The 17,674-nt window shown below is 56.1% G+C and overlaps 1 protein-coding gene across 2 annotated transcripts; it reads right to left on the reverse strand.

Annotated features, from left to right (window-relative positions):
- Window positions 1-447: 447 nt before the first annotated feature.
- On the reverse strand, window positions 448-15,464 carry SF3B2 (splicing factor 3b, subunit 2, 145kDa). 2 transcript variants are annotated; one of them, XM_012725596.1, is made up of 21 exons: window positions 15,302-15,464; window positions 15,072-15,118; window positions 14,721-14,795; window positions 13,538-13,786; window positions 12,208-12,325; window positions 11,835-11,935; window positions 11,408-11,504; window positions 11,149-11,240; window positions 10,579-10,794; window positions 10,358-10,495; window positions 10,081-10,161; window positions 9,665-9,892; window positions 8,557-8,706; window positions 7,950-8,039; window positions 7,748-7,855; window positions 5,329-5,436; window positions 4,935-5,077; window positions 4,751-4,852; window positions 1,304-1,403; window positions 1,014-1,199; window positions 448-682 (listed from the first exon to the last, which is right to left on the reverse strand). In XM_012725596.1, the coding sequence occupies exons 1-21, from the start codon at window positions 15,432-15,434 to the stop codon at window positions 611-613; spliced, it is 2,634 nt and encodes an 877-aa protein (XP_012581050.1). In that variant the 5' UTR covers window positions 15,435-15,464; the 3' UTR covers window positions 448-610. The 2 variants fall into 2 exon arrangements, with proteins under 2 accessions (XP_012581050.1, XP_012581049.1); XM_012725595.1 differs by having other exon boundaries at window positions 15,072-15,121.
- Window positions 15,465-17,674: the final 2,210 nt, after the last annotated feature.

Below are 17,674 nucleotides of genomic sequence, written 5' to 3' on the forward strand. Positions count from 1 at the left end.
CTGAGGTAACCCTCCCGTCACACACACCAAAACCTGGAGACGTTGGCTGCAACTTCCCAGGGGTCACAAGGACTCAGGAATATGTAGATATTGATGCTCTCAGGCTATGGACTTGGGCTCTTCAGGCCACAAGGTCTACTAAGTTCTGACCTGGCCTACTTCCCAAGCCCACTGGACTTCCTGAGCCAGGCCAGGTGCTAAGCTGGCTATTTTTACGCCCCAAGGACAAAGTAGTAAGGACAGATCTGGAGGTCCACTCCAGAGCCGCCGTCAAAGGCTAGCAGCAGGGAGTCCCAATTTCACCAAGGTTTTGGCTTCATCACCAGTCTCAACTGCAGTGTCTGGCCCAGGTCTCCCCAGTGCAGGCCATTACAGCTCAGAGGTGTTGAAAGGGCTGCTTTTGCAGAGGGGACCACAAGGAGACCGAGGGCTGGGAGTGTGACATAGTCATCTCTTTCCTGGGAAACAGCTTTATTTACAAAACAGGTCTAAAAGAACACGAAATGACAAGCCCGTAGGAACGGTGGGAGGGCTGGCTCTTGGGGAACCAAGTGTGACGCCCAGGCGTCCAGGCAAAGGGCCTAAAGAAGGACCAATGTGTGGAGGGGCCCTAAAATTTGAATTCCTTATATTTCTTGCTGCCCCCGCGGCTGTCCTGGGGCTGAGCTTTTCGTTTCTTTTGCTGCAGAAGATCAAAGAGAAACAGGTTACCACATGTTACCCCACTGATTCCCAAACCAAGACTTGAGTAGCCTGAGAGAGCCAGCAGGTGCTAAAGCAAACATCCCTCCCCACCTGCCTTTCAGTTCCTTCCTCCCTGCGCCTCAGTTTCATCACCCTTGAAGCGCCCCCCACCCCCTCCCCATGGCAGTTTCTAAGGCTTTCAGCACCATGGAAGCTCAGAGCAGCAGGCTGCTTTCACCCTCACTCTCACATGACAGGACACTACTCCACTGAGGAAGGAGACCCAGGTCCCTGGTTCTCACTTAGTGGGGTCCCCCAGGAGCACCCACCTTCTGCTTCGCAGCATGCTCAGCCACCATGTCACTGAAGTCTTCCTTCTCCACCTGTGCCTGCTGCTCCCGCACATGCTCCTCATACTTCTGGGTCATGGCCATGGGGTCCAGCTCCAACTCTTCCGGTGCCAGGGCCACCTCCACCCCTTGTAGCTCTGGGGCTGGCCCTTTGCGGCTCATAACCTGAAGAGAGATCAGAGCCTGTTATTGCCAAAGAGAGGCACAGAAGCCCCAGTTTCTGCCACCCCCCCACCAAGTCCCAGGGAACATTGTCCCCCAGTTCTCACCGTGGACATGTCATAGATGTGGGTTGATCCCATCATGGCGCCCCCAACGGTGGCTGTTCTCTTCTCTGGCAACACAGTGAACAGCTGAGGAGTCTCACTTCTGTCAAGGACAATGGGGTCAAACCCCAAAAGGAAGGGACACAGTCTTCAAAAGGGAAGCACTTCCACCCAGCTCCCTGGGGTTCTACAACACCGGGGGGGGACACAGTCTTCAAAAGGGAAGCACTTCCACCCAGCTCCCTGGGGTTCTACAACACCGGGGGGGGGGGGATGCCCAAGCTGCCACTACCGGCAGACCCAAGAAGACTTGGAGGTTGGAGGTTGGTGGGGAGAGGGCTGGGCCCTGCTTACTGAGGGAACCCAAAGAGAAAGACCAGAAGCAATTGACCAGGATCAGCCAGACCAGGGCTGCACCCCCACCTAGTCCCCGGGAGAGAAGACAGTCTTCTCCCACAGCCCCTGGCGCCCACCTAAAACAACTGAGCCCCTTTCACTCCGCTGCCCAACACCTTCTGATCATTACTTGAATAAAATCCAAACTCCTTACGACGACCTAGAGGGTTCACAAGCTGGCTGTTTAGCTGATCCCGGTTCCCCATACTCTGACCTTCACTCTTGCTTTTCCTAGAATACTCAAAACCAGAGACCTCTGCTTCCAGACGAGGAGTAACGGAGACCAGACAGACCCATCCTGCAATAACCACCCTCTGCCCCCGAAAAAAGCAAAGTAGCTAAAACATGGTTTTTCATGTCACTGGACATGGAGCAACAGATAGTGATTGCTGAAACAGGAAAACAAATGAGGCGACTCCCTCTTTTGCTCTGTGGGCCATGGAGCAAGGGCGAGGTAGGGCCCAAGGAACTCCTCGGGTTGAGGGGCTGATGCTGAGGTGCAGGGAAGCCAAGATGACTAGCAAGCGCAGGGTAGAGTATGCAGGGGCAGCGTGCACATGCAAGCCCTGACAGGCCCACGAGGGCTCTGGCAAGGACGGCATGTGAGCAGCCTCGGAGGTCAGGGACTAGCAGGAAAGCGCCGGCCGCTCCCTCAGGACTGAGAGCAGGAGTGCCAGCTCTGCTGGCCAGACTGAAAATCTCCTGCCTCGTGGCCAACAGGCAGTGTGCGCGGAAGCGCCCCCACTCTGCTGGAGAGGACTGGACACTGCCCGTCCTGACTAAAGAACTTGAGAAGCAAGACCTGGAAGGCTCAAGCTGGTTCCAGTCCCCTTAACTGTACCCCTTAACAGAGCTGAGTGCTTAAACTAACAACGCAAAAGTACCCTGAGCCCAACAAGGTAGATTTCACCCAGCGTGCCATCAATCAAAAACTGACCTGTGCAGAACAGGAAAATAGAATCCTTAATGAGGGAAAGAATCGGTCGATTTAAACGAAGCCAGAACTGGCACAGAAGTTAGAATTAGCAGGCAAGTATATTAAAATGTTGTTATAACTGCACTCCATCTGTTCAAAAAGTTAAATTAAGAGACACAGAAGATATAACAAGAGCTAAGTCACACCAATAGAGATGCAAAAGAACACAGAGGGTGGGATTAATATCAGATTAGAAACTGGGGGGAAAAATTAGCAAACCAGAAGACACAGGAACAGCAGCTAAATGAAAATACACCCCAAAGTCTTTAAATTAACAGGATAACTTCAGAGAGATCCTAATGTACACTAGATGTACAGATGGAGCGGCCACGGGAGAGAAGCGTTTGGAGAAGTGATCCAGGTACAGCAACCACCGGGAGTCCAGAGGCCTAACGAAGCCCAAGCCAGGAGGGAGGAAGACACACGCTGAAAGCTGGGGTCAGACTGTCCCCAGCAGGGATGGAGGAAATCTTACGAAGTGCCAGCGAAAAGGGATACGTGGACAGAGAACACAGCAAAGATGATGACAGATTTCCTACCTGAAACAATGCAGGAAGGAAGACACTAGAACAGCTAAGGTAAAAAAGTTAAGCTGGACTCCTACAGCCAAATGAAGGTCAAATGAAGACATTTTTAGACCACAAAAGCTAAAAGAATTCATGACCAATATATGCACAGCCCCGAATGGAAGCCTTTCAGGCAGATGGAAAAGGATAGCAGATGGAAATCTGAATGAAGATTAAAGAGAAGGCCAGGAGTGGGAAGTGGGGGTGATGTGGGCGGCTATGATTTTTGTTATTTAAATTGCACTAAAAGTGCAATTATACAAAAGTAATAGCCACACAGTGCATACACAGACTTTGTAACATGTGAGAGTACAAGGCGCGACGGCGCAAGGGCGGGCGGGCGGGCAGGGGCTGCACCGCCGGGGCCGACGCCACGGGAGTGGCGCAGCGTCGCTTGAAGTCAGACTGGTAGGATGGCATCATCATCCCAGGCCACCGCGCGGTGACAGGACAAAAGCAGCCGTTAGCTATGACGGCTACAAGTCAGGGCGCTAACGCGGAGTCACAGCATGTTCTATTAACAAAGGCAAGGAGGCGGCACAAGTGGAGCAAAGTGCGGAATGGACAAAGAGGAAATCACCTTACGAAGAGGCCAGTTCGCCGAGACCTGACCGCCTGCCGCCTGGCTCCAGGCACCCCCACTGCGCCGCACGGACCCTGTGGTTTTCGCTATGGCGCGAGCCAGCTCTCGGCGCCCCCCACAGACAGCAGGCCCCTCCCCCGTGTCTCTCCGCTGTGGGAGGGCGTGGACATCAGGGTTTGGGACACACTGGACCCCGGAGTCTACACTACAAACGTGCCTCTTCTGTCTCTAGGAAACAGTATTTGGTGGCTCCCTTCACTTTGCGGCAGTGGTCAAGAACCGAAGCCAGTGTCCCTGCACCGGATGTGCCGATGCACCTACCGGCAGAGCTCCAAATGCCTGACTGCGGGGCCTCCCTGCTGGCGCAACAGGTTAAAGCGCAGCCGTGCAAGCAAGCCGCAGCTGCCTCCGGGTGACTTCGATCCCCACATGGCAGCAGACCTCTCCTGACCGCCCGCTGCTCCCCTCAGCAGCGTACTTTGTCAGTTGGCCTGTTCTGCTTCCCACTGTCTCTGGTGAATCCTCTCACTGCCTCTGTACCCCAATTCTGTATGCATAAATAATCTTTACCAAAAATGCACAACTGCGAGACCCCCACTGTCCGAGCAGCTTCACACTGCACTTGCAGCTCCTCCAGCCCAGGACCCCCCTGTGACTGGTTCCTGCCCAACCCTCAGCTCTCAGCTCAACCACCCCTCCTCAGGGAAGCCCATCCCAGGCCTCCCACCACCCAAGTCCCTTTACATCCCTACTTAAAGGATCTTGCCCCGCTGCCTAGAGCAGCACTTGAAACACAGCTGGTGTGCCAAATCTCAGTAAGTTTTAAAAACGGGGTACAGGGAAAACACCAAGGTCACCCAACCAACCAACAGGCTGAAGGGAAGAGAAAGTCCCCCCACCCCACTCTGGGCCCCGCCTGGTTCCCTCACCCGTCCATCGCCTCCTCAATCTTCTTCTTCCTCAGCTCAATGAGTTCGGGGGTCTCCATTCCAGCTGGAACTGACGAGAACCCTCCAGGAGTGATGAGGCCACTGTGAAGAGAGGTACAAGCTCTGGAGTACAGACGAGGTCCCCAAAAGCAGGTGCCTCCAAAAGGCAGCCTCTGCCTCCCACCTGTCTGCAGGGGTAACGAAGCCCGTCTCATCGGGCTTGTCTTCATCACTCTCTTCCTCTTCCTCTTCTTCAGAAGACTCTTCATCAGATGGCTCCAGCTCCCCCCAAGGGGTCCGATCAATCTCTTCTTCCTCAGTCTTGGTCTGAAAGAGATCAAGCATCCCCTCAGCCAAGGAAGTACCTGTCACGTGTTAAGTCACTGTAAGCCACTGGCCATGGGCGCGAGCGATGGACAGTGCCCACGGGGAGCTCACGTTCCAGTGGGGGGCTAATGTGACCACTCAGGAACATGTCCTCCCCTTTCGGACACTCAAGCTTCACGACATGCAGCTCACTGACCCACAACCTCTCAATTCAACGACCGAAAGACCAAGCTTACCAGCCATGGCCCTACCTGAAACTCAGCGGCGTTGGTCCCAAACACATCCCCATAGAGCGGTTTTCCGGTCTCGTCTACGGGTGGTTTGCCCCAGCCGCCAGCATGGTACCCAAAAGAACAGCTCTGCAAGAGAGGAGACGCAGGTCCAGAACACTGCAGCCCGAGAGCAGTTACGCTCGCGAGTACGGAGCGAACACTTGGGATCTCTGAAAATTCCGAGTTCAGAGAAGAATGAAATGCTGTCTCTAGCTCCGCGAGCTCCAGCGGACGGGGCGAGTAAGGCAGTCTCGCCTCCGTGGCGCCAACAAAGCAGGGGGAAGCACCAAGGCAACTGGCTGCCAAGCTGCCGGGGCAAGAGCACACCCTCTCTGGAGGGGCAGAGACCGCTCAGGGTGGGCGGTGGCAGCAGGCGAACCCTGATACACAGAGCCCCTTTCCAGCGCCTGGTGTGAGAAGCTGCTCCGGACGCTTCCAGCGGCGCTTCCAGAGGACAGCGAGGTGTCTGCAGGCGGTAAGCAGGCCTCTCTGCCGGGCCCTTCTGCAGACTCCACCCGTGTGCTGCCTTGCCCAACGTGTCCAGCCACAAGAAGCTCGGCCGCAGCCCTAGCACGCCGCCCCTGCGTGGACAGCCCACGCTGACAGGAAACATTCTCAACAAGAGAGATTCCCTTGCTGTTATTGGCATTTCTGAATACCAGGTCTTTTGATTCCATGGGGTCAAAAGATACCAAACTATATAATAGCAAGCAGAAAATGCAGGACAGAAATCAAGAATTAACAGTTTTTTCACTCCATTTGCATGTGATTTTTTAAATATACATGCAGGGATGTCTGTTAAGTCAAAATGTTTCCGTGGACGTGTTTCAGCAGTTTGACTGCAACAACTATAAATAAACCTGTCAGCTTCTTGTGGACTACGTGCAGTGTTTAAGGCCAGATTTTCATCAGGAAGTAGATTCCATCCCTTGCTCTACTTTTCTGAGTTGTCCTACAAGCAAGAATGTGTGTTTAGTGTTATTCCTGTAGGTTTGCTATTAGACACACTAAACAATTTTTGCAAACCCCAAAGCAAGCTGATGGGCTCAGCCTTCCAGGCAGAGGGCTTGCCATCCGACCCCAAACACTCACTTCAGGAAACATTACTCTGGGCCCTGCCTGACGACACAACGGCTTAAAGTGCAGCACTACGAAGCTGTCCGCAGCCCCTTTGGCACAAGTTCGATCCCCCGCCAGGGAGCTGACCCACACGGCACAGCAGACCTCTCCTGACCTCCCCGCTGCTCCCCTCAGCAGTGTACTTTATTGACCCGCCAGTTCTGCTCCCCGCTCTGTCTGGTGAAGCCTCTCATCCCTGCACCTCTGGCCTGTGCTCCAGTTCTTTTGTGCATAAATAAATCTTTAAAAAAAAGAAAAAAGTAACTCCAACTTGGGAAACCTGTCAGAATGTTTCTCTTAAAGGACAGCAGTTTTTATCTGACCGTTAACTAGCTCCTTGTCACTTTAATGACTTCGTAAGTTTAACCTGGTGTTTTTTATTTTAAAATTCTAAGTTCAATAACATTCTTACGTTAACACCAGTTCTACTTACCCACCATCTACCCACATTATCGATCAGAAAGATACTACAGACACCTTGCTCATATATTAAATTTGTTTTTTTCTGAGTGGTGAAACTATGAGTGATTCGTCTTCATCTTTGCTCTCGTAAATATGACTGTTTTATGATAAGCACGTCAGTGTTTTTTAAAAACAAAAAACATGTTATTCTTATTTAAAAAGAAAGAGAAAGACATGGTAAAATGAGAAAGAAAGTGGCCCCTCCCTGGTGGCGGAGCAGGTTAAAGCACAGCACTGAAAAGCTAAAGCCACTTCTGCATGAGTTCAATTCCTGCCTGCCCCGGAGGTGACCACAGGGCGCAACAGACCTCTCCTGACCCGCCCGCTGCTCCCCTCAGCAGTGTGCTTCATCGATCTGCCTGTTCTGCTCCCCGCTCTGTCTCTGGTGAAGCCTCTCGCCGCCCCTGACCTCTGGCCTGTACCCCAGTTCTGTATGCACAAATAAATAAATCTTTAAAAAAAAAAAAAGAGAGAGAAAGTAAAAAGCACCCTCCAGTTTAAAAGTAAAGGCTGGGCCCTCCCTGCTGGTGCAACAGGTTAAAGCGCAGCACTGCAGGGTGGCTGCAGCCGCTTCGGTGCGAGCTTGATCCCACCCCGGGAGTGACCCACATGCCGCAGCAGACCCCTCCTGTCTCCCCGCTGCTCCCCTCAGCAGTGGACTTCATCGACCTGCCTGTTCTGCTCCCCACTCTCTGGTGAAGCCTCTCCCCACCCTTGCACCTCTGGCCTGTACCCCCGTTCTGTACATAAATAAACACATCTTTAAAAGAAAACAGAGCGGAAAGGCCGCTGAGACTGAAAGAAGGGCCACGCTCACCTCCGGGATGGGCGAGTTCAGCCCGGGGATCTTCAGGTTGGGGTAGGACGGGGGCGGGCCATAGCGCTGCATGGCGATCAGCCACGGGGGCGGCACCTTGTGGGCGTTCTGAGGGAGCAAGCACACGTGTGATGGCACCGACCGGCCCCGCCTCCTTCCACCCCAGTTCTGCTGTCTCCCCAGTTCCACGAGTGGCACTCACCGGGCCTACTGGCATCCCCAAGGAAATCCTCAGCTCGTCAGACAGATCTCCTGGCTTCTTCTCCTTCAGTCGGGTCTCAAACTCCTTCCCCTGAGGAAAAAGAAGACCATGCTGTAGTGTGCGTGCCAGCCACGCACCGGGCAGAGAACAAAGGCCAGGAGCGCCAATCCACGTGGGGTCACGCTCCCCGTGAGAGCCTGGTCCCCACTGCCATTCTCATCACTCCTTTCTGGCGACAGAAGGAAAAGGAATGAAGGCCGGGAAGGAGGGGTGGGCCCCGGCGCTGTCGCCAGCCCACGAGAGCACCAGCCGGCTGAGGATCTACTTTCTCGTCTCTGAAACGAGGGCACCTGACAGGGTGATTCCAATGGCTTCCTGCCTCAAAGGTCCGTGACGTCATAGCGACTAACACCACAAGGGCCCAAAAATGCGACCCTCTCCTCCCCGCAACATCAGCCGTGCCCTGAAAGCACTGCCACTTGGCCTGTCCCTCCCGCCTCCGCCCTGTGTGGGCGCCACTTCCAGGCCTGGTCGCGCTCTCTTGCAGAACCACCTCACTTGAAGAGTTGGCATCCACCCTCCCGGGTGCCTCCAGCACAGGCCTGACCTCATAGTACAGGTCCCCGTGGATGGTCAGTTTGGGTTTGGTCTGCCACTTGAAGAAGGCGTCGTGCAGCTTCTGGTAGTCGATGTCGATCTTCCCCATCTTAGGCCGAACCTTCTCTCGCATTTTGGACTTCATGGTCTTCTGCTCTTCCTGTGGAGAATGCCAGAAGACACACAATAGAAAAGTATTCACCGAAGTCAGCCCTTAAAATGTCAGTCCCCCACCCCGAAAGAGATTAAGACAAACTTCATTTATCCAGCTCCTTCCTGTTCAAACCCCAAAATCCCCAAATCCTTTAAAAAAAAAAAAAAAAAAAAGACTTATTTAAAATTTATGCATACACTGGGGTGCAGGCCCAAGGTGCAGGAGCAGTGGGAGGATTCACCGGGGGTTGGGGGTGGGAGGGTGCAGGACAGGCAGATCTACAAAGTACACTGCTGAGGGGAGCAGCAAACGAGAGAGGAGAGGTCTGCTGCGCCCTGTGGGTCACCCCCTGGCCGGGGATCAAACCCGCCAAGCGGCTATAGCCAGCTTGCAGCGCTGCGCTTTAACCCGCCGCGCCGCCAGGGAGGACTACCCCAAATCCATTCCCAACAAAGAGATCTGCACGAACTCAGCCTCAGCCTCGGCACTTTCTCAAGCCACCTGACCAAGAGACTGAGCTGAAGTTGCCTAAGGGCCAGGGGCTGGAGTCTGGCGGCGGCAGCTCCGTGTGTGTGCCGGCACCCCGAGTGCGTGCCATGCAAGAAAGCATTTGCGCCCCCGAGCATCCCATGAAGAATCTCAAACTGAAGACGCGACGAAACTGCCATGTACCGCCAGTCGCGCCAGGCAGGCAGGGGAGCAGGGAACGGTGCGACGGCCACCAGCACCCGGCGGACAAGGAGCTGGCCACTCAGAGGTGGGGGCGGAGGTGAGGGCAAGAGGCCAGAGGGCCCAGCGTGGGCAGGGTGAGCGCAGGTGGGTCCGCCTGTCAGGGTGGTGTCCTCCCTCCCTGGACCTTCCTGCCAGGCGCGAGATGCGGCGCCGACTGCTCACGCGGAGGCCGGACAAGGAGACGACCCCCAGGTAGGGCGACCTGGGGGCCCGACTCTGACCCCCACCTCACCTTCTCCTGCAGCGCCTCGCGCATCTCCTGGATGCCTGTGCGCTTGATGAAGTCTGGCAGCTCGAACGGGGGCTTCTCAATGCCTCGTTTGCCCTGCAGGTACTTGCGCTTAAAACACCAGTGGCGTGGCACAGGCACTGAGTTCCGGGTGGCCTTGAGGTGAACCAAGAGCTTGGGGTCTTGTGCTGTCACATCATGCATCTCTACGACGTCGGGCCGCGCCACGAGCTGGAAAACACCGCAGCGTGACTCCAGGAGGCCACACTTCTGGTGAGGCACGCTGCGCTCTCCTCTGCCACCTCTTAGCGCAACTCCCTCAGTCACCCTGGCCTCCTTCGGAGCCCCCCTTCCCCAAAGCAAAACCCCTGCGGGATCCCCACCTAGCCCAGGGCCCGCTGGGTCATCTCTAGTCTCACCTGCTTTAGTTCTGCCACGGTAAAACGATTCATACGGCGCAACTTCTTCTTGGACAGTTTGGGGGCCTCTGGCTTCTTTTCCTGGAACAGAACAGTCATCATCCCTGAGCAGAACCCCCAGGTGGGAAGCAGACCGCCCACTGCAGCCCCAATTTTAAGCCACCCACAGGCCCCTCCCTGCACGCCGCCACCCCGGTCCCTCTCGGGCGGTGCCCGGGCCACCTGTCCCCACAGCCCGTCCCCACAGCCCGGCCCCGCAGCCCAGGCCCTGGCCCACCTGCTCGTCGTCACTGCTGTCGTCGTCGCTGTCCTTGTGCTCCTCCTCAAAGCCCTTCTTCTTGGGGGCTGCAGAGTTCTCCATCTTGTCCAGTTTCTCAGGCTCCTTCTCTTTCTCCTTCTTCACGTCGTCGGTGAGCTGGGAAGGCGGAAGGCATGAACACATGCCCCCTCACCCACTTGCCCTGCCCTGCCTGGCCCGCAGCCCGCTCCTCCCTGTACCTTGAACGCCTCAAATATCCTCTTGAAGAAGATGAAGTTGGGCTCGTAAATCTCAGGCTCTTCAGTCACATACTCGATTTCCACATCAGCAGCGGGGGAGTCTGAGCCCCGAGGTCGCGTGGACTCCTTCTCTCGGTCCCCAGAGCTCTCAGATGATGCCCCCCGTACCCGCTGGGGTTTTTTCTTCTTCTTTCGGTTGCGACGCTTCCGGTTTTTCTGTCAAAACAAGGGAAAAACCACAGAATTAGGCTTTCAGCAGCAGGCCTACTGCTGCCCTTCACCAGCTGCCCCAAGGAGCTAAGGAAAAGGGCCTTGAAGTCCGACTCCCAGGTCTGCCCCGGGCTGCAGCCTCTGGGCGAGTCACTGCCCCTCCCAGGACTGCGGTTTTTTCAGTGGCAAAGCACAGCACATGGAGCACGCGCACTCAGAGGTGTCGTGGCAGTGACGGAGAATGGCGAGCAGGCGCTCGGGGAGACAGGCTCCCACACAGGCGCTCCTCGCAGCGCTCAGAACGGCACCACCACGGTCGCGCCTTCAGGCCGGCCTTCTTGACTCAGCTCCATCCCATACCTCTTTTTTGGACACAGACCCCGTGTCCTCCTCCGTCTCCGATGCTGACTGGCCCAGGGACGAGCGAGTGTCTGTTTCCATCTCCTCTTCCTCTGTAAGGGACGCAGGTAGCCGTCAGCCTGCCCTGCCTGCCCGCTGCTGACGACCAGCCCCCTTCCCAAGAGCCAGCTTCTCGCTGCACCCCTCCTGGAAGGCAGGGAGGGCTGCAGGCCCAGCCCTCACCAGGTCCCCACCCTGCAGCCTCAGGCCCGCCACGCACCCTGCTGAGAGTTCATCTCTTCCTGGCGGCTCTCCTTCAGCTGCAGGATCTTTTCCAAAGCCTGGGGAATCTTGGGCCCCACAGAGGGGTCGTCCATCTGCCAGAGACAACCCAGGAGATGGTGTGTCCACAGTGCCCTTCCTCCTCTGACTTCCCTCTTACATCAGAGAGAACACTGGCCGAGAGATGTGAACAGCGACCAGACACATGCACGCCTGGGCATCCCTTAGTGAACCCGAGATCTTGCCCAAAATTGTTCCCCAGACCCTACGACCTGCCCCGCTCAACGTTTTAATTCGGCGTGAATGCCCTGACATTCCCCGCAAGAAGTCCTCCCTTCTTCTCCGAGGCTCCTGTGAACACCCAGAAGGCACGTGCCCCTCCTAAGCCACACTCTCAGGTCCTGAGGAAGAAATCACAAGCTCACCTCTCTGCTTTCATCTCCAGGGGGTGGTGGGGGACCACGAGGTCGGGGAACCGGAGCCCCCATGGGCAAAACAGTGGGAGTGGGACCCACTGGAGCCGCCACTGGAAGGAAGAAAAACCCAATCAGAGGGGACAAAACACTGGAAAAATGACCTTCCTTGCTAAAAGCCAGGGTGGGGGGAGGGGTGGCTAAAAGAGAGACTGGGAGAACTTTCGGGATGCCGGTAACGTTTCGGCTCTTGTCTGAGTACTGGCCATGAGGGTGTGTTCGGCTTAGGAAAACTCACTGGACCACCAGACACCGCCTAGGGGCACATGCCGTGACATACCCCCAAGCTGAGAAACTCCCCATCGCCCGCCCTCCCAGGGCTTACCACGAGGACCCAGGGGGGTGCGAACACCAATCTGACCCATGTCTTGAGGAGGCCGAGGGACTGGGGTACCCATCTTGGCGATCTCCTGTTGCCGTTCCTGTTCCAGTAACACAGCTGCCTGCGAGGGTGAAGGGGATGGAAACAGCTCGGAAATCCAGTCAACAGCCCAGGCACCCCCCAGCCAGTGCCTTCTTCAGCGAGGCAACAGCCCAAGAATACGCAGGCGCCCCTCAAGTTCTGACATCCCCTCTACTTCCCCAGTCCCCCTTTTCCACCTCCCGTTTCCTAGTCACTGCGCCAAACAGCCCTCTCTTCCCAAGGAAAACCCCTAGACAAAACCCTAGAAACTGAGAATTTACTAACTAGCTAAACACTGCTCTCATCTCTGAGTAAGACTTACCTCGTTTCTTCCCTCCTCAAAAGGCCGTTACTCCTAAGAAACAATGAGTTCTTTACTCACACGGACCCCTCAAGATCTAGCACAACGTAGGCAAAGACGGTACTTCGTAAATAACTCCTCATCTTCGCTATCATGCTCATTTTCCAGAACTCCTGAGAAACTCTCAGACAAGCAGCACAGTGCACCTCTGGGGTTGGAATAACACACGTATCCGCCCCTCACTTCAGTTACGTTCATCGCGTTTAGCCTAAATCCGACACAGATGACTAAACTGGCACAGAGTCCTCTCCAAATCCCCTAAAACATCAGCATAGAAAACTAGTAAAAGCAACAAACTTCTCCTGTAATAACCAAACAGAATTTCAAGCCCTCCTGGCCACTGTGCAAACTCTGCTGCCTATTTTGAGTTTGCGGGTTTTTCTGCCTGTTTTGTGACACTCCTCTAAAAACATAAAGCCGTCATCAGCTCACGGGCCATTCAAGACAGGCCACGGGCCATAGTCTATCAAACCCTGGTCTACAGAAGGATGCAATTTCTGGGAGATCCTGGAATTCATTTAGGATTAGGGAGTCTCCCCAGAAAACTTAAATGGTGCTTCCAGTTTTAGACCATAAATGACAGCCAATGGATTGGACCATGGGGTCAAAGGTCAGGAAGAGGGACATTACCCGCTTCTGCTGCTCCAAGAGCTCATGTTCCTTCAGTGAATGATCTCCCTGCTTAAGAGAGAAAACAGGCTCATACCAGCACCAATCCCTCACAGGCCAGACTGCCGTAACTCTACCTCCTAGAGTCCTCTTCCAGCCTAGGGCCTAAGTGCTAGTCTTGGTCCAGACTCTTCCCAGATACGCCAGGATCCAGCTCTCTCTGGGCGCCACTCCCCTACAGGACCCGGATGAGACCCAGGTCCAGGCTGCCACCTGCCCTACCTGCTTGGCACGCTCCTCTTGCTGCATCAGCAATGCTGCCTGCTGCTGGGCCAGCTTCAGCCGCTCCTCCTCGGACAATGCCACAGGCTCGCCCACCCGGAGAGGAGGTGGGGGGCCCAAGTTTGGTGGGCGGGGGCCAACTGCCATAGGAAAGCCAAGGCCAAGGCCTGGTGGTGGCGGCGGCGGTGGAGGAGGAGGCTGCAGTGGAGGGAGCCCCATAGGTGGCGGCGGCATGGGAATCCCAGGGAGCTGCAGGAAGAAAGGTGACCATGAGCTGCAAAGCCCTCAACACTGAAACACCTGCTGGGATTCAAATTCAAATAGCACCTGGGCCTCACATTCGAAAAGAGAGTAAGACAGGAATAGCACCAGAAAAGAATGTTGCAACACTGACCTATGAAAGCCACTGCCTGCCTCCATAAAAACTGTATAAACACAAGTACTGCATACAATTGCAGGAGACGTAGGAACACCTGTGAAGTCCTCCATGGACTCCTCACCACACACAGATACCAGATACTTTATTTTTTAATTTCTTTTTAAAGATTTTTATTTTTTATTTGTTGTGTAGAACTGTAGTGTAGATCACAGGTGGTTTGGGAGGTGTGAACAGATTCACCAGAGACAGTGAGGAGCAAAGCAGGTAAGAGGGGCAGCTGCTGAGACTGGAAAAGTCTGCTGCACCACATGGGGGTTAGCTCCCTGGCCAGGGATACAACTCAGGCCTCTGCAGCGAAAGCACTGAAATGTGACCTAGGCCACCAGGGAGGCCCCCCACCACTGGCTTTAGGGAAGAGCCATGTCCTGGATCAGAGAGAACATGGAAGCTGAGAGAACTTAAAAAGAGGCAGCGTGCCCCAATGAAACTGCCAGCAGGAACTCAGGGGTGGGAGTCCGCCTTCGGGCCTCACTGCAACATGGGGCCGTGCCCTAGGTTACTACTTTCCGCTGAGGAGGGAGTCAAGCCAGGCTTCCAGATAGACCAGCTGAATTTTAAATACCAGGTACAATGTGGAGGATCAGACAGCAGGGAAGAAAGGTGCATCAGGGCCAAGGGAAAACATAAGTGTCCAGTTCTGACATCACAGCACCTCACTGCCCAGACTGCTAGCCGCACCCCCAGTACTCACGTGAGCAGTGTCCTACCAAGAACTAAAGGAATGACAAGACAGAATGACCTTACCTGCGCTGACATGGGAGGAGCAGCTTTGTCCCCATCTTCACCTCTCAGGACGGGCCGGTTGAGCACGATGCCAGTCTGCATAAGGGAAAGGACTCTGTCAGTCCAAGAGGAGCTGTTGCACTAACTGACGTTCCCTCCCATTCATACAACAAAATTTACACGTGCTGGGCTGTGGGGAGGGTCAATGTATCCAAAAGCAACCGCAACAGAGAAGATACAGACAAGAACAGACGGAGGAGCACGGCTCCGCGGAGGGTGCGGAAGCACGTGAGGGATGGAGACGGGACAGTGAGGACACGCCGGCCTCCAGTGGAGGCTCGCCTACCCTGACATGCCGCCGCCGGCACTTACCTGGCGAGTGTAGGTCTGCAGCCGTTCTACCAGCTCCTCGCGACTCCCTGCTGGGCAAAGCACAGGATCAAAGAGGTAAGTCGGGCCGAGCAGAGCAGCGGGCCTCAGTCAGGCCCCAGTCGGGTCCCAGCGACCCGCCTCCCCCCTCCCCTCCCCCGGGTCTCCGGGGTAACAGGCTCTGCTTCCCCACAGGCCTAGGCAGCCCGCCCTTGACCGCCGGTGCTCCTCACCCTGGATCGGAGCTCCGATCTCTGCCAACTTAGCTTGTAGTTCCTGGGCCGCCCAGGCGCCATAATGTCCAGGAGGCGGCGGCGGCGGCAGCTGCAACTCCCCTTTTGGAGCCTCGGGATGCTCAGCCGCCATCTTAGCCGCAAGAAGGCGCGCGACCAATCCGGAAACTCGGACCGGCCGCGTAGCGCACTTCCCGGAACTTCCGTCAGCGCCGTACGCCACGTCCGCTCGGAAGCCGGAAGGTCCCTGCCGGGAATCGTGGTTGGTCACGGAAGCGGACGGGCCTCCAATGGACCGGCGGCCTGGTCGCAAAGCCACCTGGGAGTTGTAGTCCGCAGGGCCGCTCGCAGACCCGGCCGGGCCACAGCACTGGGACATTGGGGCTGGCGCGTGGGCGGGCTGCGGGGAAAGCTGGGCCCGCCCCGAAGGCGTGCTGGCCGTGTCTCGCCCGCCCAAGAGCGGATCCAAGTGTCTAGTCTGGCGGGAAACCCGGGCTCGAATGTTCCCAGGGACTCCTAGGGATGCGTTCTCCCAGTGGCCTCCCTTTGCGAGCGCCCGGCGGGAAGCTGCAGCCACTGCCTGTGACTGAACAGTGCCAAGTCGCTGCCCGCCCACCCGGGTCGGCCAGGGCTGCATACGCTGTGAAGGGATCGGAGCTTGGACAAGCGTGAGCTCTCCAGGGCTGAGCTCCAGTGGACTGTCTGGGGACAGGCCGCCCCTGAAGCTCCTTTTTCACCTTCCACCTCAGACGTCCACCCCGCGAAAAGCCTGCTCCCGCTTCCCTTTCCTTCCTTGGAGCACTTACAAAACATTCATCCTCTGCCATCTGCTTTTAAGTCTTTCTTAACTTTACCCCCCACCACCCCCGTCTTCATTGTCTTGCGGCTCCTGCAGACGCTCAAGAGACTACAGTGGGGGAATAATGCAAGTGTCATCTGTGCCTTTTGTGGTCTCCATCGTGGTCCCCACTGGCCTCCTGGCAGGGTCAGCCCTGCCTGGAGCCCTTCCCCCCAGAGCCTGTGCACCCTGGCAGAGTCAGACAGGTGTCCCCCACTTCCACTGGTCACCTCTCCCCACCACTACCACTAGCTCCAGGCCTCTCTCTGCCAAGGTCTCTCTCCCATTCCAGTCCTGTTGTCGTTGCCAGCCAGGCTCCATGGGAGTGAGTGGTATGAACTAGCTGAGAAGGCCAGGAGGCAAATGGTCTCACCTTCCCACACACACCCACACTCGCAGGCTCCATTTCACCAACTGCCTATGACAGCAGTTGCTGGGAGGGAGGGCAGGGGGTTGGCGTGGAAGAATGGGGAAAGTGAAGTTTAGGAGTGACAGAGAAAAGGACCGGCCAGGAAGTCTGCTTTCATCCTGGTTGTGGCTGGGCAATTCTCTTCTACTTCTGCCCAATCTTGAACCTTCCTCTTTCCGTCACCATCTTTCCAGTCTCCTGCACTCCCAGAGAAGCCACCCCCAAGGGACAACACAAAGAACAGTGGCGTGCGTCCCTCCTGTCTGCCCGCTCAGGCAGAGCCACTCCTGACCAAAGGAAGTAGCTCTCTGTTCCCTGTAACCAGAGTCCCTGGCAGGTCATCTGAGGCTGCAAGCCAGCCACCAAGCACTGCATGTGCTAGGTGAGGGGGCCTCAGGCACAGAAAACCACTGGTGAAGAGGCGATCAGGGCCAGAAGGGTCAAGGGGGCCCTCATGCATCACAACAGCCCTGGACCCAGACCGGGTTGGGTCCTCAGCCCTCCCTGCCATTGCGCAGAAGGGAAGACTGAGGGCAGAGACTCACCCAGAGACCAAACTGCAACCGCAGCACTTCTCCTTAACAAGGACCCTCAGAAAACAGCTCTCCCCTGCCTGTGAGGGTCTGTCATGGGATCCAGTCCCTGCCAGTGCAAACTCCGGAGGACTACCTCAGCCCCAGGCCAGCTTGGCAGGGGAGTATGTGTGAAAACCCAAATTAAATGTGGGACTGCGGGCATCTGGCAGGACTTTAATAAGAGGTGGTCAGAGCTCAGGCATAAGGAGTCATCAGAAAATTCAGGGCCACACACACCCCAGAGTTCACACAGAGCCTGCAGAACCTCCGAGGACAGCTCCCAGCTCTGGGACTTAGCGCAGAACTGGGGTTGAAGTGGGGTCTCTGGTTCCCAATACCAGGGGACTGCAGGGATCCTAGCCTCGATAAAGCTATGATGCGGTCCTGATGGAAACGGGGAAGGGACCCCCAGAGGTGTGAGGGCTGATGGGACCAGACAGCAGGCTACAACTGTGCTTCCCTGGCGCAGGTGGAGAGAAGGGGGAAGCCGGCGGCGGGCTGTGCACGCACAGGTGCTCCAACCGCAGGGCCCAGGATGCTGTATCCCCACA

Source organism: Condylura cristata, unplaced genomic scaffold (assembly GCF_000260355.1).
Source record: "Condylura cristata isolate star-nosed mole 26May11 unplaced genomic scaffold, ConCri1.0 scaffold00015, whole genome shotgun sequence".
NCBI lineage: Eukaryota > Metazoa > Chordata > Mammalia > Eulipotyphla > Talpidae > Condylura > Condylura cristata.

What these genes read in the sequence shown, in the direction of transcription:
- SF3B2 (XM_012725595.1), bottom strand. Translation starts at nt 15,434, where the DNA reads ATGGCGGCTGAGCATCCCGAGGCTCCAAAAGGGGAGTTGCAGCTGCCG. An exon ending in ACGGGGACCTGTACTATGAG is followed by an intron (nt 8,040 to 8,556) that starts GTCAGGCCTGTG and finishes CTTTTTCCTCAG; the next exon opens with GGGAAGGAGTTTGAGACCCG. An exon ending in TTCGTTACCCCTGCAGACAG is followed by an intron (nt 4,853 to 4,934) that starts GTGGGAGGCAGA and finishes CTCTCTTCACAG; the next exon opens with TGGCCTCATCACTCCTGGAG.